Below are 21,978 nucleotides of genomic sequence, written 5' to 3' on the forward strand. Positions count from 1 at the left end.
TTAAAGTAGATAGAAAATCATTAATTTTAGATGGCCCAAAATCTCTATATTAAATTATTTTCTAGATATCTAAAAAAGAATTGGTAAATTTTCTAAAAAAAAATGTAATATTCATTCTCCAAATACGTAATTATAAAGAAATAAACAGTTTAGATTTTAAAAATAAAAATTCGGATTCATAACATGGATCAATGTGTGCTTTACATAGTATCATAGCTCACTCTCGAATATGGCCACAGCCCACAAGCCCACAAAAAGAAAACGCGTCAAAAGAGCCGTACTTCTTAGATTATACCACGTGTCACGTCATTATTGGACGAAATCATCCAAAGCCTTGTTGCCAATTGCGACCTTCTCTCTACACCAGCACGCTGCACGCCATTCAAAATTTCAGATTTTCCTCAAAAATCCAAAAAAAAAAAAAAATTTAACGACATATGCTACTTACCGCCATCCGTACATTGGCTCCGATCAAAATCCCGAGCCCCGCCTTCTCTCTCCGCTTAGACCACCAGCTCTCGTCCCTCTCTCCCATGGCATCGCTCAACAAAGAAGGAAGCATCGAGATCAAGAAATCAGACAAGGAAACCAAACCTGAGGTTTCGAAGAAGGCGTTGGAGCCGCCGGAAAAGCCACTTCCCGGCGACTGTTGCGGGAGCGGGTGCGTGAGGTGCGTATGGGATATCTATTACGATGAGCTCGAGGAGTATAACAAGAGCTTGGCTTCGTTGAATGCTGATCCCGATTCCAAGACCAGCAATACTTGATGCAAAAATGCAATCACGATTTTTTTTTTTTTTTTTTTTTCCTTTTGTGGAGTTAAAATTGTAAAATGGTATTCCAAGATGGGAATATTGGAGATTTTTATTGGATGGGATGTGGGCTGATTATTGTTGCAAATTGATTTGTGACAGGGAATTTATTTTATTGAATATCTGAAAAATAAATCTAGTTATTATCAGTCAGTACTGAAAGTGTTCCAAATTTTCATCGAATCATCTCAATTAACAATTAGAGAGCTTGAATAACAACCTCATTTATATTAGCATGTAGTATCAACTGGAGCTTTGATTAAACTTTCCCTTGCCCTTTCATTTCACTAAAAGCGGTTTTGTAAAGACTTGCTACAATCTAAATTAAAAGAAAAAAATATATATATACTAAAGAAAGAAAGTACTCATGCATCAACATAGAAATCATCCACCACTATTCTAACTGCCAAAGGAATCTTCACAAAATGAATTCCATCCTCCCAAATCAAATTACCAAAAAAATACCTCCCTTGCAATTTCAACTTGGGCCGAAACACAACCTTAAACTTCAACTTTGTTACACTTGAATTAAAAGTTAAGATCTCTGGTTTTACTGATACTTCAACTCCAGGAGGTGCTTCTACGCGTGATTTGTAAATTGATGTAGGTGGACCAACATTTGTAACTGTTCTTGCAACTGCTATACGGTCTCTTAGCTTTGAAATCAATATAGATGGCACGTTAAGATTGTGGGGGCTTTTATGAAAATTTTGACAATTAGCTTGATGACGTGCCATTAAGCTTACTGCCGAGTTGTTATATCCCATTAAGCATAGGAAATCTATGTAATCAGGTAGACCTGAATCAAATATCAGACCCGGATCCACAGCTTTATTTGGGTCAACATGGCCCCCGCCATAGTCGAATGGGTTTGCTAGTTTATATGGAGCCCCTTCAGCTACGATGTCAAATCCATAATCATCTTTTGTATAAGCTGTGATTTTAGTTAATATATCACAAAGTCAAATTCACACAAATAATATTTATAATTTTGTTTTTACTGTATCGGCACATCTTACCCGTGGTTACCAGTGCGGATTTTAGAGCAGCAGGACTCCAGGTAGGATGTACTGATTTAAGAATTGCCACAATAGCTGATACATGAGGGCATGCCATTGAAGTGCCCGACTCAATATTAAAATGGACGGGTCCAGTAGAAGTTGATAGTGGTAGGGCTGGAGACCATGATGCCAGGATATTTACACCAGGAGCAACAACATCAGGCTGCAGTTGATTCGCAAATATCAAATGCTTATTTATTTGTTTACTTTGTAAAGAAAAATATTGAAGGTACATCGCAGAAATAGCTGATATAATTTATGCTATCTAGATTGCAATTATTTTAACCTTTAAGACAAATGGAGATAAAGAACTGGGGCCTCGAGAGGAGAAATATGCAACTTCAGGGGCCATCAGTTTGCCAACAACTGTTCTAATTGATGTAAATTTGACCACTGGATTTCTGAAAGATGAAAAACTGAGGTGAATAATCAGAATAAAATGTTATCAGTAATACTTTTTAATCAATGGATTTCTTAGGCCGTTCAGATAATCATACTTTGTAGTGCCAATGTAAGATAACATAGAAGTTCCAGCCTCAAAGTCAACTTGCACACATGGTATGTCAAATGAAAATGTGGTATCTTTTGTCAGAGATTGGGCGAATATTACACCAACACCATGAGAGCTTTTGACAGTGTCAGCGGCAACCGAGGCCATCCTTTGAGTTCTTGTTTGAAAACAGAGCACCACATTTCCTCTTACTAATGTGGAATTTAGAGAACCTGTATTGCAACTTCTGTGGAAATATCAGTTTAAATAAATAGAAGAGTAAATTTAAAGCATGTCCTTAACGGCCAAAAAGCAAATTGCATGTAAACTTTGAAGATCTGTAGATGATTTTTAAAAGGAGACAACAAAGATGCAATTCAAATAACTACAAAAGTGTAATTACCTTGCATCAGCTTCTGACGCATCAGAGGCTGCAACATCTTCGGCATAAACAATCTTTAAAAGTTTATCGCGGTACTTTCCAGTAAACAAAGACTCTCCCTGAATTTTTATAAATCAAATAAGTAAATGTGTGAGCTCAAAGTTTAATTTAATTTTTTTCAGCTTTTAAGTTTTAATATATATACTAACCACAAAAGAAAGGTTATTTCCAAGAACAACTCGTGAGAGAAATGTCCTATCAATTGAACTCGCTCCAACCGTTACAACCCAAGGTGCACCATTTATAATTGTCTCTGGAAAAGGCCCTGAATTTCCTCCCGAGCAAACCACTACAATTCCTTTTGCTGCTGCATGGAATGATCCGACGGCCAAGGCATCATCTACGTAGTCTGGGAGCGGCGGGGATTGACCTAGAGAAACTGAGATTACATCCACGCCATCATGGATCGCGTCGTCGAAGGCTGCCAAAATATCTGCTGAGCTGCAGTCGCCAGTTGACCAACACACCTTGGGGCCGTAAAAGGTACAATTAGGGGTAGAATTAGGTTTTAAGTTGTTTTCATTGCATTTAACTTTTCAATTAATCACCTTGTAGACTGCTAGGTGGGCCCCGGAGGCACCGCCTCTAGCAATGCCAGAAGCAAGGTTGAGAAAACTGGCACTGGTGACTGGAGATCCGGCTGCCGTGGATGATGTGTGGGTCCCATGACCGGCCACATCCCGAGAAGAGAGAAACTCCATAGCGGTGGTTTTGTTTAATTTGCCGTTTTCAGCCTCATAGCCTTTTATGTACCACTTTGCCCCAATGATTTTCCTGCGAACCTAAGATATACTTTTAACTCACTACCTTATGATATTTTTTTGTGAACAGATGCTGTAAATTTGAACTAGGGCCCTGAGGACATTGATAGGTAGTGAACTAGTGATAATTCAGGAAATTTTAACTCAATTGTTCTATCTCTAGATGAAAAAAATAAAGTTAAAAAAAGCAACAAAAAATCTAAAAAGCATCAAATCATACAGTATTTGATGAACAATGGCCAATTGTTATTCATGATAGAAACAACAAAGAAAGAAAGTAACCTATTGCAATTTGACATAGTGAAATTTTCTCCTTCAACACATTTTCCTTTCCATCTAGACGGAATTTCACCCATACCATCATCTCTAAAGCTCTCCGATTCGGGCCAAATACCTTTGATTGAACAAAGAAAAAATTATGGCCAAAAGAATCATAAAATCCCAAAATTAATTTATTTAGTCCTAATCAGAATTTAAAAACTATGTAAAGCAATTACCAGTATCTAAAATGCCGATAATTGAGTTTTGACCAGGGTTGTTAATTGAAAGAGGTCCATCTGAAATTGAGGGACTCAAATGCATGAAATCCCAACTCCTGGTGGTATGCAAATTAAGGTTCCGGTTCGGTAACACTCTTACAACTCCAGGAATATCTGTGTTACAAACTGTAAAACCTAAGTACGAATTTATTTCAGAAAAAGAAAGTATATTGTGCAAAATTGCTAGTATTTCTACCAGCCAGAAGGGCAGCCTGAAATGGAGAGAGCACAGCTGCAAAGCCTGAGAAACTGTGTTTGTAGCTGTAAATAATTGATCCTTTTGCCTCTTTTGAACTACAAAAGGAGATGAATCATGGTTAATTTTCAAAACTTATCAGCTGGTACCAGTATAATATCAACCTATTTCAATATTGTTGGCTCAATTAACCTCTGTCACAGAATGATACTATATTAGACAAAAAAAGCCTAATAAGTGAATTATTTAAGGAAAAAAAAAACTGAAATGAGATCTAATTCTTCTAGATGGTCCATTACCTGTGTCTATAGTAATACTACTAAACCTGACAGCGACCAGTGTATAAGAGAGAGAGAGAGAGAGTGCGTGTGGTACCAGCCTTTTCTGGTACAGTACCGCTCCCTGTCAGTGGTACTGATACGGTACCAGTCCGATTGGGTTCGATTTTAGACAGGATCAGTACTGCTGGACTATCTAGGCTTTTTTTGTATTTTTGTTTACGTTTCCTTTCATTTCAATATATTTTGGCAGCTGCTCCCAATTTTTCAAAAAAAAAAAGAAAAAGAAAAAAAGAGTGCGTGTGTGTTTTGGAGGGGGGATGAGAGAGAGAAAGAGAGAGACCTCCCAAGTACAGAGGCAAGGATACTGTGGTGCGTTTCTTGCACAAGATCTGGTTCAATATCTGGCTCCTTATCTCCCATATACACTATGTATACCTAAGAAAACAAATTTACAAACCCAATTCCTTTTACAATCTATAGAACCCAAATTTTTGGCCAGGCATCAAAACAGAAAGCTAAAAGAGCCGATACATGAAAAATAACTCACATTGGATTTGGATCCATGTGTACTCCCAAATATAAGAACTAAGTGTGCCAGAAGAAGCAGATACACGGCCATTGCTCGAGAGAAAGAGAAGAGATTTGGAGCTTCAAATTGGATAGAGATGTGTATGATTAAGTAGTTAAGAAACCAACCAGCAGTTGTACACTTGTACTATCTATTGTTGGTTAGTGGGGCCATAGAGCAGGAGCGTGTTACTGTTTGTTCAAAGAACAAAATGAGATCATACTCGTTTAACTATTCTTGGTACCACCAAAAAGTAGACCAAATTTTATTTGTTGTTCCATATAATGTTTGGAAGCGTATCCTCTGCGGAGTTTTTAATCTGGTCCGTTTGTTTCGGATCGGACAGACCAAATCAGATCTTGTCCGAATTGAAAAAAAATCAAAATTTGCGGAACTTTTAATTGAGTCTGTCCGATCCGAAACGAACAAACCAGATTAAAAGATCCGCACAGCTCCGCACGGAAAAACTCCGCAGAGGATACGCTTCCTATAATGCTTACCCACCACTTTATCTCAAAAAGTAAAAAACTTTTCTTGAGCTAAATAAAAGGGTTTTGACTTTTTGAGATGGTAGGGGCTAGAAGTTGACTTGAGAGTGGAGACTTTGAGTTGGAAACTTTGGTAAATGGCTCTTCCATCTTTTCTGATTTAATAAAATTTTCTAATCAACATTTGGAAGTGCGCAATCAGAGGAAGAAACTATTGAATGTGGATTGTGCACAATATAGAATATAGATCAACGCGACATCAACTTTTTGAGGCGCAAAAAATGAAATTTTATATTAGGTTATCTTGGGATTGTTGGGAATTCATGGAAATTCCTGGCAAATTTGAAGGATGGGATTTAGTTAAAGTGTGTTATGTGCAAAAGAAGTAATTGAAGGAACATCATCCAAATGATAACTCAGCAAGTTCTTGGGATTTCTAATCTGAAAATTTTCCTGTTCAAAGTTTGTTTTTCTGAATAAATATAACAGTATTTAACTATTTATTGTAAAATTATTGAATTCCATAAAAAAATTCCTGACTCTGTCCATGGGGTACACTTTAATAAAACGTAGCGGAAAAATGGTTGACACAACTATATTTGGAAATTTTACTTGTTAGGTTGAAGGATGCCACTTGATGATACAAACATATGACATGGATAATTATGAGTTAACACTTATCAGAATTAGGACTGTACAAGTTATAATATATAAATATATATATTCGGCTCGCCAAGAATCTGAATATGGTTTTCTTTGCTCTGATAGTTTGTATTAAAAATTTCAAATTCAAAATTGAGTTATAATTGCAAATTTCGATTCAAACAAGAAATACATGTAATGCACGTGCACACCTCATATTATACAGGGAGTAGAACTAGGGTGTTCTTATGCTCACCAAAGTGTTTGGTGAGCTTGACTCCAAAACCCGTCAAATCGGTTTCAAATAACGAATCCGAACCGTTGGAACCCGCCTATTTTACGTGTGATGCGTCTACATGTGAAATTTTTAAACTTTCGAATTAGTTTAGTATAAAGTCAAGCGGTCAAAAAATGTTCAAAAAATGAATGCACTAAAATTAATTTATTAACCTTTTAATTTTGACTAATTGACTTTATACTAAACTAATTCGAAAGTTTAAAAATTTCACATGTAGATGCATCACACGTAAAATAGACGGGTTCCAACGATTCGGATTCGTCATTTGAAACCGATTTGACGGGTTTTGAAATCAAGCTCACCAAACACTTTGATGAGCTTAAGAACACCCTAGTTCTACTCTTATATAAGCACGTATTATAATAGGTTAAATCGAAGCAAAAGGTGAGTGTTATCTTAATCTACGAAGTTATAGCAACAATACAATAAAAAAATATGCCGAACATATCAATTATTGCCAGCATATACGAGTTAGCCATGAGCATAGCTAAGCCAGTATTACTAGCGAGTATAATATACATAGAGAGAGAAAAAAAGTAAGATCAACACTAGTAATAAGCTGCACAGAGAAGCTCAGCTATTCATAGAACTGATCAAGTACATCTATCTCTAAAGAAATTACAAAAATCAAGCAGATCAAATGGAGCCTCCAGTTCGGTGTATTATTTCAAAATAGAGCAGAACTATTTACTTGGGCCGTTTACGATATGGATACAGTATGTCATCTACGCTCTCTTTTACATAGCCACCTACCTTGCTCATGTTATTGGCTACACCTGCCGCCACTAGTCCAGAGCATTTCTGAAACCTGTATTCAAAGAAACAATAATAGAAACATTTTTCGTTCTCAAGTTCCTTGCTGATTATTGAATAAAGAATAGTAAAGAGAAAAGGAAAATGATACATTAATTAAGACATGGCATAACATACAAGAAAAATAATATTTTAAATATCGCATCAAAAAGGTTGTTTTTGCAAACATATCCAGCTTATAGAATAAGAGATGACTTTAAGCAGCCAAAATGAAACACAAACTAAATGTTACCAAACTATACGCTATATACTTCTTGACAATCTTCACCAGTTCAGGTCCAGAATACTTTTTTAATGTACTATCCAACACAATACATTTTTCCCTCAAACCTGATTGGAGCTTTAGCTTTTCTTTTTCTTTCTTTAATTCCAAAAGAACACCATATATAGATCTTTTACAGAAAGCTATGAAAAAATTTCTACACAACTTATGAATCTCAGAAAAGCTCCTCCTTTAATTATTGGCAAAAGTTCTTATAATGGAGGAAGACTGTTCTCTAAACTATCACAACAATTTGAGAATTGTTTTTATTATGCAATTTTTCCTTCTTGTACATACAAATGCCAAGTAAAATTGAAAAGGAAGAAAAAAAAAACAGGACAAATAACAGTACCTCTCAAGGAACTCTATAGGAGAATTATAACGTTTCTTCCTCTGTGGTTGAGGCTGTGGTTCATTTGCTATAGAGAAAACAAAATAGCAAAATCAATCAATTAGGTCAGATTAAGCGTATCAAGAAAAAACACAGAAATAATATACGAGGAAAACTTTCATACCTTCTCTATTAGCATGAGCTGAAGGATTCATTCTTTTATCTGCTAGGATCTGAAAGACAAGTTTTTTTGATAGATTAAAAAAACTGAAATTAAGTGCAAAAGGAACAGGCTAAGAAAATGATCATCCCTACTTCTAATAGCATTAAAAGAACCACCTCTTAACCAAGGACCATGCCAACTACTTCCCAGTTTCCTAATTGATTTAGTACTCGTAGGAAATAAATAGCGGTTCAATCAAACAGAGATGTCCCATTGGAAAAATACTACCCTAGAAACCTGTAAGATGCTAAATGCTAAATGATAAGTAAATACAAAAAAGAAAAGGTACCTCAATTCCAACACAAAAGGGAAGGTCTACTTGATCCTCTGACTGCTCTTTGCTCCTGTTTTTGTTATCGAAGTACATGGAATAACCAACACAAAAGTACTTAAAGTCTGTTAGTTGGTTTCCTTTAATTCTAGCTTCAGCTTCAGTTTGTTTTACGAGTTTGCTATTCACTGTGCAACCAACCACAAGATAACAAGAACACATGTTAGAAACTCAATTGAAACTGAGAGAACAGTAAAATCTTAAATTGATGGCCCAAAGATCCAAGGTTTTCCAAAATAATGGGACTCAGCTTTACGATTGATACAAATTGATCCATAAACTACCCATTCTGAGCAATCTTGCACTCCGACTATTATCCAAGCGCAACACATATACGCTAAGAAATCAATATTGGTCTAATAATATAATACAGATAAAGGAAACATATCCGAGAGTTAGCCCACGATGCTCGAACAAACCCCAAATTTCAATTCTACAACAAATAAAACCTTAAAAAGAGTCAAGATAATTACCTTGTGGAAGCGACTTAGGGAAGCCCCAGCACAGGGGATTTTTTTCGCGAGATTTTCGGAGCGAAGAGTAGTAGAGAGTCCCTTTACACGACTTCCCTTTGTGTACCGGACGATCGACGCCGGTACCGTTGGATCCTAGATTCGTCTCGCCACCGCCTTCCGGTGGTTGCTCCATCTCTCTCCCTCTCGGACGTTTTCTATTCTTTCTTTCTCAAATTCTCCATGAACCACGATCCAACCTAGTTCGGGCTTTCGGGGATGGACCCAAAGATGGATAGTTAATTGAATAAACATGGAGCACACGTTGCAGCTTGCAACACCTTCGCCAGTTGATCGCAAGTATGGTGTTCACTGTTCAATGGAAATTCGGATACTCCCTGGTACAGTGGTACCGTAAAGGAAATCTTTTAAAATCAGTGGATCCGGACCGTTCCTTTTAACTTGTCACGAATCTCAAAGCACAAATAATACTGGCCCTGCACGCCCCGAATAAACATTTTTTTTTAGTTAATATGGGTCGTAACGTAGGATTAGCAAAAATATTCATGACTCGCACAACATAAATCTCAAAACAAAATAATACTGGCCTGCGCCATTCCTGAATAAACATTTTTTTTTTTGGTTAATACGGATCGTAAAGTAGTGGGTCCCACCTTACACGTACTTGAGAGTGGGACTAGCAAAAAAGCTCGTGACTCACTCAAACTCAAGTGAGTCACAAACCACTTTTTTAGCTTAAACCTTAATGTTAATTCACTCATTTTGGAAACAAGCGAGCCATGAGCCATTTTTTTAGCTCGAACTCTAACATTAGCTTGCTCGTGTCTCGCTCATTTTGAAACTAATTCGATTAAGTGTTACTTAAGTTTCTATATTTTGTTTGGTTTAATTTTTCTTATTTTGATTTGATATATAGAGTAGAACTAGGGTGTTTGTAAGTTCACCAAGTTTTTTTGTGAACTAAACTCTAAAATCTATTGAATTAACTTCAAATGACAAATTTGAATCGTTCAAACCTGTGTACCTTACGAGTGATGTGTCTAAATACAAGGATTTAAAATTTTTGAACTAATTTTGTATATCGAATTAATTTTGTGGCTTAAAACTAATATAATTTATTTGTGAACAGAGTTTGAGATAATTTCTGAAGGGAAATGCATAAGGTAGCTCTAAAACTATTTTTCTTTTTTCTCCTTCTATAATTGTTCTAAAACAAAATAACAATTTGTAACCGGACCATTAGTCTTGTCCTCTTAAATATTTTAGTTGAACAATCTAGTCTAGATTGTTTACGAGCTTCTCTAAAATAATTCAAATCTAAATATTTTCATACGCATTTTTATCGATCCGATGTTTTAAAATTTTATAAACTGTATTAGATATTTTTCACTATCTTAACAAATAGAAAATTAAATGTTTCTCTCAACGAAAGCAAACTTCATTTACTGGGCTTTTGATACAGACATCGGTCCCACTTTATCTAATAAAATATCAGGATGTGTGATTGGAGCCGATTTTTTTATTAGTAGAAAATAGAAAATAAAAATATCACTAAAGGTTGGCGTTTCGGGAAAAATCAAAATATAAAAAAAAAACGGGATGAATTATCTCGTTGAGCGGATGGTACAAACAATTTCGTCCTAATAATTCAAATCCCATACCGTAATTAACAAAACAAAAATAAAAAAAGAGGAGGGTTCAAATGCCTCCATCTCTCTCCATCATTTTCAAAGTTCAAACAGTCGATCCGAACCGCTCAACCTAACCTCCATACTAAAATATGTTTGGAGACCAAATTTTATATTTTTAGGATTTTTTTTACTATTTTTTTAGATTGGTACAAAATCAGTAAATCTGAACCATCTAAAAACAGTATTTTTGTACCTATCTAAAAAAATAGTAAAAAAATTCCTAAAAATATAAAATTTGGCCTCCAAACATATTTTAGTATGGAGGTTAGATTGAGCGGTTCGGATCGACTGTTTGAACTTTGAAAATGATGGAGAGAGATGAAGGCATGATAAAGACACAAAAACATGGAGGTATTTGAACCTCCTCATAAAAAAATTAACCGGACGGAATAATCTAATATATATATATGCACGATACAATCCCTATTCCTCCCGCTGAATTCGCATCCTCTGAGATATCTCATATTTTGCGTGCCTTTTTGGGAAATCTCAACCATTGAAAGAAATCTGCATCCTCCCCATTTACATTCTCACTCCTTTCTTTTGTCAATTTGCATCTCAATCGGGATTTATTCCCTGTGTAAACTGTTTTGGGTTGTCTTGAAACCTAGGGACTTTAATTGAAAAGTGTGCAAATTAAGGTATGAAGTGGAGTATGTCAGAAGCTTCAGGGGCGGATCTAGGGCTGGGCAAAAAAGCTCGAACTCGTAACTTGTTCATAACTCGTTCATTTACAGCTCGTTTAACTCGACTCATTTACAACTCAGCTCATTTATAACTCGAGTTGGCCAACTCGTTTAATAAATGAGCTGAGTTCAAGTTGGCCCCAACTCGCTCATTTATAACTCGAGTTACATTAAAGTTACATAGTATTGGTCACAATAAATCATAAAATAATCAAATCCAAATCTCTAGACTGTTATTTGTGCTTTGAGATTCGTGTAAAATATGTTTGAACTTGTATTGTAATACTATCACTGGTTAAACGAGCTATAAACGAGTTGTGAGCCAACGAGCTATAAACGAGTTGTGAGCCAATTCGAGTTGATAACGAGCTGAGTTTGAACTTGTGTTGTAATACTATCACTGGTTGTTTGTAGAGTTATAAACGAGTTGTGAGCCAACTCGAGTTGATAACGAGCTGAGTTCGAGTTGGCTCTGCAACTCGTTCTTATCATCTCAAGTTGAGTTGGCTCGCTCGTTTATTAAACGAGCTGAGTTCGAGTTGGGGGTAACTCGCTCAAACTCGGCTCATTTATAGCCCTAGGCGGATCCAAAGTTTTTGTCAGGGAGTCAAAATCAAATCGGGTTTAAATAACTTATTAGATTTAAACTCATTAACTAATTTGGTAGTTGATAAAAAAAAAAATAATGTTTTGACTTATATTTTCCAATGCCCTGACTCATAATTTCTAATACTTTAACTTATAATTCTAATTACCAATCATAATTCAAAAAAATTATTTTAATTTTAACACTAAATTACAAATTAAACACTTAGAGGGGGGGCAGAAAAATTTCCAAGGAGAAACAGTCGATCAGTACTTATAGATCACCACTAAAACTCGAAATTTAAAAAGGACGGCTGCCCCCTGTTCTAATCTGGGTCCGCCTCTGAGTGTTGCTACATTTTTCCAGGTGTATCATAAATACGAGTTAATCTTAATTTTTTTTTTTTCTGTTTTTCTTTGCATCCGAGACAACGGGATGGTTCACAACATCCAGGTTCTCTTTTATCCTAGACGAGACGGATTTCAACATCCTGAATTCCTTTTTCAAGATTAAATTTTGAATTAGAGGGACAAGATAGATTGTTCCATTCTCTGATAAATCAACTACAAATCGAAATTCCATTTAAATTCAATTAATAAAAATATCGGGTGATTGGAGTCCTTCCTGTTGAACATAGATTTGTTGGATCATCTCAAATCAAATTTGATAGTAAGCTAGCTCCCAATCATTCGGTTCAGATTGGATCAAACATAACTACAAAGCATGAATAAAGAACTAAGGAAAAAGATATCAGATCAGATAGTTGGGCGTTTCTTTCTTCATCACTCTACGTTTCTACCTTCACAAATTTACTGATGAACATTGAAGGTACCTACTCAACCTACACAGAGATGCTAAAATAGAAGGAAAAGAAAGAAAATAAACAAGTAAACAGTACATGACAACTCAACTGCAGGGAGCCCATAAGGCGTCAAAACACCACTCTCCAGCATTTGCATTTGCCACATGTATGTACATACATCATGTCAAAACTAACAAACTAACTATTCCACCAAAATATTATTTAGAAATTACAGCTATTCAGACTACCGCCTCTCCTCTGGTGGGTGATAGTAGTTACAACCAGAACCCTTCCTGCAATGCCCATTCTCATAAAACTTACAAACCCCTGGACGCAGGCCCCCCTGCGGCCAGGCATCAACACCAGTATTATCACCGCCAACTGGTGCTACATTAGCATTCCCATTCCCTTGCACAGGTCCTGCACTGAGAATCTGGTTTTGGGTTGCATTAGGACCCTGTGCTGGTCCCACTCCCCAGTTGCTCACATTTGGTGTCTGCACTCCCCATGCAGGAAACTGATTTACTGGATTTGCACTGCTGGGCATTAGTGTGCCCCAAGAGGCTGCTGTAGCTGGTTGCATAGCCTGTGGGCCCCATGCAAAGTTCATGTTTGGATTTCCTGGAAACTGATTTGGTATGTTGAAATTAGGTGCACTCCACCCCATGTTCATGCTCATGTTCATGCCAGTGGGACCTACCATGTTGCCCCAGCTAGTGTTGGCACTTCCCTGGACTGGAATTTGTGGATTCCAGGCCATTGCCCCATTGGTGCCCATGGCAGCCATCTGCTGTGCCATGGCTGCTGCAGCTGTAGCCCAATCAGCACTGTTAGTCATCTGTTGTGCAGGACCCACAGATGCTGGTACTGTGTTGGAAGTGCTGTTTGGATCTGACAAGACAGTGGTGCTTGGATCTGACTTCTGTTGAATGTTACTCTGGTTCAGTGAGTGCTCGGTTGGTGGATAGGAAACCTGGCTTGCATCATCTGTTAATCGACTTGTGCCTAAAACAATGGTAATAAATGAGATCCTATTAATCAGAATTTTGGCTCTATGCACCATATATTATTGGCTTTAATAGTTAGAATGATTCAAGACTGCAGTGGCCACCAAAGGTTATGTTATGTAACACAATGGAAAGGTACTGTGATAAACTTTAGAGAGCTTGTACCTTCAGCAGAAAAACTTGCACTTCTATCAAGAGCACGGCTACTTTCAGCCTTGACAAATGCAGGCGAAACTGAAACTGAATTCACAGCCCCGTAATTCACAACTGAATTGGTTTTCAACTCATTCCCACCTGCAGCCTTCTCACTTTTTGGTGGATTATCCTCGCCACCACCCCTACGTTGACCTATTGTATAAGGAGAGGCAGTATTCCTCTCTTCCTTTTGAAACCTCCCGTTCAATGCATCTGTCAAAAGTATGGAGTCCTCTTGCTTCTCATTCAACCGCCACACCTTGAGGGTAGATGGGAAGTACCCACTTGAGTTCCATTTTCTCAGCTGGACCAGCGAAAAAGGGCCCTGCGTCTTTCCTGCCGGGTCCAGGTACTGCCATATCTTTTCAGACTCATCAACTGTTGACGCCTTAGTTTGACTTTGTTGACTTTGGGTATGACTGCTTGACAAGTGTAAATTTCTTTCTCTCTCTCTTTCCCTCTCTCTGTCCCTTTGCCTTTCTCTCTCCCTCTCCCTTTCTCTTTCTTTCTGTCTTTCTCTTTCCCTTTCCCTTTCCCTTTCGCTGCTCCAAGGATGGGCTGACCTGTTTGCAGTGGGAGTGGTTGGGGAGGGTAGTGAGTTAGTGAAGGCCTCATTTTGGTTTCTACGTGATCCTTTCCAGCTATCACCACCCCTCCAGTTGTCACCTGAGAAGCCGCTGCCTCTGTGTGGTGAGACTGCCTCACCCCTTCTGCCAAATGAATCTCCTCCTCTGTGTGGTGAGACTGCCTCACTGCCTCTTCTGCCAAATGAATCTCGCCGGGTAAATTGATCTGCAATATCGAGCATGGAACAGAGATATCAGTTGAATAATGATACAGTAATACAAATATGTATCTGCTACTATATTAGGAGAATATTTCAATTCAAGTTTTACCTTTTTTGACAATCTCAGGTTCGACCTCCTCAGCAGATTCATAATCAGGATCCATGGTGGGGTCAGCATGAATTTCAGGCAGTTCTCTCAGCCTACGCAATCTTTCTTCCGGTGTGTTCAAAAGCTGCAGCTTCTCAACACATTCTCGCAGCGTGGAAGATAACCAAAGTCAAGGACTAACAAACCCAAATTTAAACGTAACTTGAATACTAAAATTATGCTGGTCAAGGTTGTTTCAGTATTATCTCTTACTGTTCAGAGTTTTTCTTTTTTTTCCTTCTTCCTTTGTGTGTGTGTGGGGGTGGGTTGTGGGGTGGGGTTGGGGGGGGGGGAATAAAAATATTTATGGCACTATTGTTTGGGTTTGATGGTGTTTTAATCCTCAGGTAGGATATACTGAAAAATGCAAGAACTGCAGAACCATGTTTTTAAGCTAATGAAATCCTAACACTTGAAGAAGATGGGTAAAAGAAAGGAAACAGCATATGGATTGAAATAGCTAATTATAAAAATGATAATATAGAAAGACAAAAGGAAATATGTGTCAATTAACAAATAAACATTTCAGTCTTTAAAAGGATATTCTTTTCTACGTCCTGTTTCACTAGCACGATCCCGAAGATGGCTGAGTCTCATTTTCTCGCTTTCAATCCACTGCACAATACTCAAGCATAATTAATCAAAAAATTCAGTGTAACAATAAAAAAAAGGAGAAAAAGCTCTCGTGTTACACACTTAAATTAGAAAATATAACACATTAACCGTGGGACCTAAGCAAAAGTTCATTGTAGCTTAATGCAGTGTACACTATCTGGTAATCTAACCTGGCCCAAAACAGTGGGTTCAAATTTTGGTTAGGTAATGGGTTGAGATTTGAATCATCGATTCATAATAGCCTTTTAATAATGCACATATACAATTAAATTCACCTTTTAATCAATACATAGATACTCCCACAATAACTTAATAAAAAAATTAATATAAATTCCACTTAATCAACCAGTAGAATAAACTATCAACTCTTCCATGCGAAACTCCCCCCCCCCCCCAAAAGCTGGTAAATCCTCTTAATCTTGCAATATCATGTTGCTCTTCATCAGTCGTCATTAGTTATCTTAACATTTTAGCTTAGCCAATTAGTTATCTTTTGTTAAATTTTATACTCCCACCACATCCTCAATTTATAAGTACTTGTTTTGTTTTATCACCTTCAAGTATGTGTTATCTTCACTTTGAGGGCTGAACCTTCGAGGTGCCTTAAATTATTCTAGTTTTCTTAATATACAGATTTTCCATCCAACTTTAACTGATTGGATAATATTGTACGATCACAAGTAAAAAACCTGATATTTTCTTTGACTTGTACATATTTTTTTTAACAAATATATGAGTAATTACTTCTTACTAACTACTTTTTAGCCCCCTTGATTAGAGAAGAGCATACCTTAGCGACTTAAAAAAAACGAACAAATTATTTACATATCAGATACAGAAATATACATAATGGTACAAGGGCGAAGCCACATTGTGGCAAGGTGGGGGGGCAACTTGCCATATCCCTCCTCCCACCCCCCACCCCCCACCCCCCACCCCCCACCCCCCAGGACCCAAAATAATTGTTAAAATATGCTAATAAAAGTATAGCTATAACCAAAATTATTTGTACAAGTATGCCTTATTTCCAAAATAATTGCAAAATAATGCCCCATCCTGGATTTTTGCCCCACCCTACCATTTATGCTGGCTCTGTGTTGGGCTGGTATGCATCCTTAGAATGAATAGCACCTATAGCTCGAGCCTCATCTAGTTTGCAAAATACTAAAGTTTATCCCAAAGAATACATTAACCTAATATTTTTACTAGAAAAATTATACATTTCTTCAGTATATATCCTGTTTACTATTTTAAAATTTGCGATCATTCTTTAATTTTTAAATATTTATAAAAAATCACCACAATCCCTGTGCAAGACAAGATAAAATACTAGTTTAACTTCGAGCAATTATGCCATGTTAGGTTCGCCTATGGAAAAACACAATAGTAGAGATTTACTTACATCATTCACTTTTACGGTCTGCAGCACTCTGGCCTTATCTTGAATTTCTCCCTTAAAAAAGCAATTAAAGAAGGATAAGTCATGATCTGAAACTTGTAGCAATCTCAAAGATTGTTACTTTAAATGAGTCGTTCATTCTATTTTTCTTACCACTGTTAGGCGTGGTATAAAATTATATTTAATGCTCTGTCTCAGGCGTTTGCATTCCTCCTACAAAACCAAATCAAATTACATGCCAGAGCAATTTATTAAATATAATCATCAGAATAAAATACTTTATAGAGGAAACAACTAGAGTTACCTCAGTAAATTCCTGATTGGAGATGATATCAATAGTAATAAACTCTTGCTTGTCCAAATTTAAGATCTCCAAGGTTATATCTGTCATCCTTTTACCCATCTTATACTTCTCAGCTGCTCTACCAGTTCCTGAAATTCAAATTACTCAGTGACAATGCACATTCAATACGAATGGTATAAGGGGTTTCCACAGATTATAGCCAAACTTTACTAAAATTGCAAATGATATTAAACATCTCTCTTTGCATACAATAACCAATATTTTTCAAAGTTCCAATACCACTTAACATCTCTTTTTTTTAATGCCCAAATTAACCTAAAATTAAGAAAACAGATTAAATAAAGAGCACTGAGATTATTGCAAAAAAATATTATGAAGGAATTGTCCAGTAAATAGCAAAACGTTTCGGAAAAATCAGTCTCTGATGTATTACTTCTAATAATGATTCCCTTCTAAAATGACCAAAGTAATTATAGATATATTATTTATATGAGGAATGTTGGGTGTTTCCTACAAATACTGCAAACTTAATGGGCATAATTTGCAAGAAATATGAGGATCTAATTAGCAGAACTTCTTTGAGGAAAAATATCCATACCAACAACTTGCACAAGACGGTATATATCCTGGCGCTGCTGACCTGAGCTCGAGATTCTAATCCTGACAAAGGATCCCACTACCTTTTCCTCAAAGTCCTCAGGTTCACTGTCAACAATCTCCTCCATTAAATTACGCCTTAGATAAATCAGCCCTATATTGTGCATATCTATTGCTGCATAGTCATCCAAGTTACCCTGCATGGCCCTGGTCCCCTTGCCTCTTCCCTTCCTTCTCTTTTCCGAACCCGTACCCAAAGCGGAACCTTCACTGTTTTCAGGTTCTGGGTCGGGTTCCGGGTCAACCACTCCACCCCCTTGGTTATCATCCATCACAGTAGGAGGCACTTCGAAAAAGTGGGATTCTAAAAGCTTCAGCATTTCAAAGTGGCCAACACGTGGTTTGCCAAATAGATTCTCCAGCATGCGGTCACAAATTATCTGGCTCTTTCTTCGTGGGTCCCGAAGGTTCTTCCTCTTGATGTACTCTAACAAGAGGGCTTGCACATCAAATTGTGATATTACTGATCTGTCCCCATCACGCATGTGCGCAACAAAGTCAAGTAATTCTTCAGAGGCCCAGTTAGTCCCGCTGGACTTGTTGTTACTAGTGCGAGTGCGCTTCTCTGAGCACTCAGCAAGCCCAATTTTGTCTTTTCGCATTTTCTTCAACCTTTTATTTGTTGAAGAGGGAGAGGGGGTAGTCTTTGGTTGTTTCAGTCTCTTTCTAGATTTTCTCTTGGACAAGGTTTCTTCTGCTTCGGTACGACGGGCAGAGGAGTTGTCAGAGCTGACATGCTCATCAGAGGTTTCCTTTTCTTTAGCAGCAGGGGTCACTGGGGTGTTTTGTTGAGATTTGGCAGCCAATATCTCTTCTAGTGTCAGCGACTGCTTTCCTTTTGTCTCAAGCCAATAGTCTCTAAATAGAAACTCCCAACTACTTTTGTCTTCAAAATTTATATTTTCCTGTTAAATAAGAAGGCAAAAATATCATAGAGTCAAGGGTGCCAAAACCACACAAAATAAGCCATATTTTTGGAGAATTTGTTACTCCAAACCATTGTTTAATTGCAATCACTTCCTAAAGGAAGTAATGGTGAGGACCCCAGTGATCATTTTCTCTCTAGGACAAAGCAAATTCCAAGAACAAGTACATGGTTTATTCTATAACCTCGTTGCAAAGGAATTTGAACGGAGAATATAAATTACAAAATCTCATTTGTTCACGTATCCAAATAGGTCTTTTAGTAAAACAAGAAATAAGGAGACAACAAGGCCAAGCAAAATCATCCTTTCTCATTCTGACCCAATTTCCCAGGAAAAAACCAACCCAACGTGGAACTAGAGATATTTATTAATAAAAAAATAGTATAAAAGGAACATACCGTAAGAGCATCCTGCTCTCCTCGTTCATATTTCTCAATCATTGTTACAGTGGACAGACAAGAGGGACAGAAGCCCATGTTCCCTCTGACGCTCAAGAACTCCGCTCCTTTCATGCACCCCTTGCAAAGGGAATAGGTGCACGTGTAGCACATCAATCGAGCTGGCTTCTGACATTCACTGCATATGTGCCATCCTGCCATATTGTCATGCATCAGTTGTAGAATGGCCAATGTCAGAGAGGGATATTCAAACAAATTTCTGAAGTTCCAATGTCAGTCAGAAACAGACCAGTAAGGTGTCCATAATGTGATTAAGCACATATATTGCTTTGACTAGACATCCTGATTTTTATAATTAATATTCAACTCAATCCAATATTGCCATGTTAACCTCAGGATCAAAAGCAAATAGCACTTACCACAATTCCATTTGCCCTTTGCACGGAAGAATGCTTCGTCTCTATTAACACACGACGGATGATACACCTTCGGACATCCCCTGCATAGCAAAAAGAAAGAACAAAAGGTTAAAACAAAAACAAGGGAAGAAAGCCAAACCCACAGTTCAAATATTTGGTGAGTTATATTGCTAGCAACAAGCAAATCCTCCAAGGACACTGACACTGAAGATAGGTAGTTGCAATATTTAGTGCAAATTCTCTTCATGTGAGGGGCCAAATGTGCAGATGGCAATTTACATGTATATACTGCTAGAATTAAGCAAGGGAAAAATATGAACATGAGAGAGCAAGCACAGAGTGAAGAAGTGTGCAGAGGTGCATAGTGAATTTCCAAAGGAACTCAATACGAGTTGTTATGTTACTGATTTTGTAATGAGACAAAATATTGTCAAAATTTAAAATTTGGATGTCTCTGGGGAAACCTAAACCAGATTGAGTGCTTGACAAATTAATCCGGGTGTTAAAGTTTATTTATGCCAACAAATAGACACCCAATCTAGTCTTTAACGGACTTGAAACGTTGTAGGGATATCATTTTTTTCAATTCTGTTTTGCATTAACTGGTACAATGGTCAATGTGAGCTTCAAAGCCTCAATTGTATAGATTGTCATAGGTCAGTACCCATTGGGAATCAATTCAACAGATGTTGCTATTCAACCTTATCAATTTGGTCAGAAGTCGATCAGATTTGGACTAATTTTGAGCTATTGGGCAACTCAACTAAATAGAAGGGCTTTCTCCTTGTTACAGTAAAAGGTTTTGTTCTTGTTACAAGGTCGGTACCAATAAAGAAAGGTTTTGCTCTTGTTACAGTAAATTACAAGAAAAAACAAGAACACGATCTACTCATCTGACCTGCGATCACACACAACAAGCTCACCACCATCAAAACAAATAAAACATAATTCCTCCTCTCCCTTTTTGATCCTTGGTGCCCGGCCCCGCTTCTTCCTCCCCCCACTGCTTTTCTTCGCTGGCAATGGTGGGGGATCATCCTCTTCTTCATCCTCCTCTCCATCATTCGTACCCATCACTTCTTCCCCATGTTTAGCCTGATCATCATCAGTGTCATCATCCAATCCACCGCCATCCGCACCCGTGGAGAGCTCATTCATCGCCTTATCCTCATCTCCATCATGTGTCAAATCCTCGTCCATTGCCTTATCACCATCTCCATCTTGTGTCAAATCCTCATCCATTGCCTTATCACCATCTCCTCCTTGTGTCAAATCCTCATCCATTGCCTTATCACCATCTCCTTCCTGTGTCAAACCCTCATCTGTTACCTTATCACCATCTCCATCTTGTGTCAAATCCTCATCCGTTGCCTTATCACCGTCTCCTTCCAGTGTCAAATCCTCATCCATTCCCTTATCACCGCCATGATCATCATGCATCAATGCATCCATGCTACTTTCTTTTTCTTGAGCTGGGTTGCTATCTTCTGGTCGCAACTCATCAGTGACTTCAATGTTTGTTTCTGACTGAACCGTCTTTTGGTCCAGATGTGGGGCCTCTTCGTCAGTCCGAGTAACATCTTCTTCTTTTCTCTCAGTTTCATCCATCAGTTCCACCTCCTGTTCTAATTCTTCCTCTTCTTTTGGCATTGTATCATCATTTCCAGCTATCATCACCTCCCTAACTGCTCCTGCTTCGCTAACCAAACCGGTGTTGACTGCTGGACCCACCTCTCCCTTCATGGAAATCTCCATCCGATCATCATCATCTCCTTCTTTTTTAACTGCATGGTCAATTTGAGAGCCCTCTTCTTTCAACACTTCCTCTGTACCAGAAATTACTGCTTCGTGCAAAGCTGCTGTTTCCACAGGATGCAAACACTGGACTGACTCGACCTCAGCTGTAGCAACCTCCCCAGCATCAGCTTCTTCTCCTTTCACAGAAGGATTCACATCTCCAGCCATAGCACCCACTTCTTCTTTCTCTTCACCTAGAGTGAAATTTGCAATGGAACTCAGTTCTCCCGACAAGCTCACGGTCCCCTTATCCTCCAAATCCGTTTCTGATACGGCCACCTCGTTGGTCGAATTTGGAGATAGCGGCGCGTCAGTGTCTCGATTAATGTCGTTCGCTGTTTCGGTGTTCTCGCATTGAGGAGCTAGGGTTCCTGGCTGAGCACCTGGTTCGCCCTCTGGTTCTTCCATGGCGGAGTTGGAGAGAGAAATTAGGGTATATGATCCAAACCCTAGGTCAGTGTCCTTTGTTTTTGTTAAATCTGGCTCGATCTTGAGCGGTTAAAGGCAAGAGGGGGCCGAGGTCGAAATTTTATATTTTTGGGGTGGTTTC

At 37.9% G+C, this 21,978-nt stretch overlaps 3 protein-coding genes across 6 annotated transcripts; all 3 read right to left on the reverse strand.

Annotated features, from left to right (window-relative positions):
• Positions 1-1,020: 1,020 nt before the first annotated feature.
• Positions 1,021-5,397, reverse strand: LOC144567185 (subtilisin-like protease SBT3.5). 4 transcript variants are annotated; one of them, XM_078317252.1, is made up of 12 exons: positions 5,130-5,397; positions 4,923-5,017; positions 4,302-4,399; positions 4,064-4,219; positions 3,849-3,960; positions 3,354-3,579; positions 2,955-3,272; positions 2,767-2,864; positions 2,371-2,610; positions 2,160-2,274; positions 1,832-2,036; positions 1,021-1,746 (listed from the first exon to the last, which is right to left on the reverse strand). In XM_078317252.1, the coding sequence occupies exons 1-12, from the start codon at positions 5,199-5,201 to the stop codon at positions 1,178-1,180; spliced, it is 2,304 nt and encodes a 767-aa protein (XP_078173378.1). In that variant the 5' UTR covers positions 5,202-5,397; the 3' UTR covers positions 1,021-1,177. The 4 variants fall into 4 exon arrangements, with proteins under 4 accessions (XP_078173378.1, XP_078173379.1, XP_078173380.1 ...); XM_078317253.1 differs by having other exon boundaries at positions 4,923-5,007; positions 5,126-5,397; XM_078317254.1 differs by lacking the exon at positions 4,064-4,219.
• A 1,632-nt stretch (positions 5,398-7,029) lies between these two features.
• LOC144567796 (uncharacterized) lies at positions 7,030-9,394 on the reverse strand. Its single transcript, XM_078317977.1, has 5 exons — positions 9,012-9,394; positions 8,497-8,666; positions 8,169-8,217; positions 8,006-8,072; positions 7,030-7,386 (listed from the first exon to the last, which is right to left on the reverse strand). Exons 1-5 carry the CDS (start codon positions 9,184-9,186, stop codon positions 7,266-7,268), a joined length of 582 nt encoding a protein of 193 aa, XP_078174103.1. The 5' UTR covers positions 9,187-9,394; the 3' UTR covers positions 7,030-7,265.
• Positions 9,395-12,850: 3,456 nt separating this feature from the next.
• Positions 12,851-21,978, reverse strand: LOC144567797 (uncharacterized). Its single transcript, XM_078317979.1, has 11 exons — positions 20,530-21,978; positions 19,632-19,711; positions 19,213-19,406; positions 17,830-18,793; positions 17,232-17,359; positions 17,081-17,140; positions 16,931-16,981; positions 15,458-15,528; positions 14,875-15,026; positions 13,949-14,770; positions 12,851-13,781 (listed from the first exon to the last, which is right to left on the reverse strand). Exons 1-11 carry the CDS (start codon positions 21,834-21,836, stop codon positions 13,021-13,023), a joined length of 4,590 nt encoding a protein of 1,529 aa, XP_078174105.1. The 5' UTR covers positions 21,837-21,978; the 3' UTR covers positions 12,851-13,020.

Source organism: Carex rostrata, chromosome 16 (genome assembly GCF_964058835.1).
Source record: "Carex rostrata chromosome 16, lpCarRost1.2, whole genome shotgun sequence".
Classification (NCBI taxonomy): domain Eukaryota; kingdom Viridiplantae; phylum Streptophyta; class Magnoliopsida; order Poales; family Cyperaceae; genus Carex; species Carex rostrata.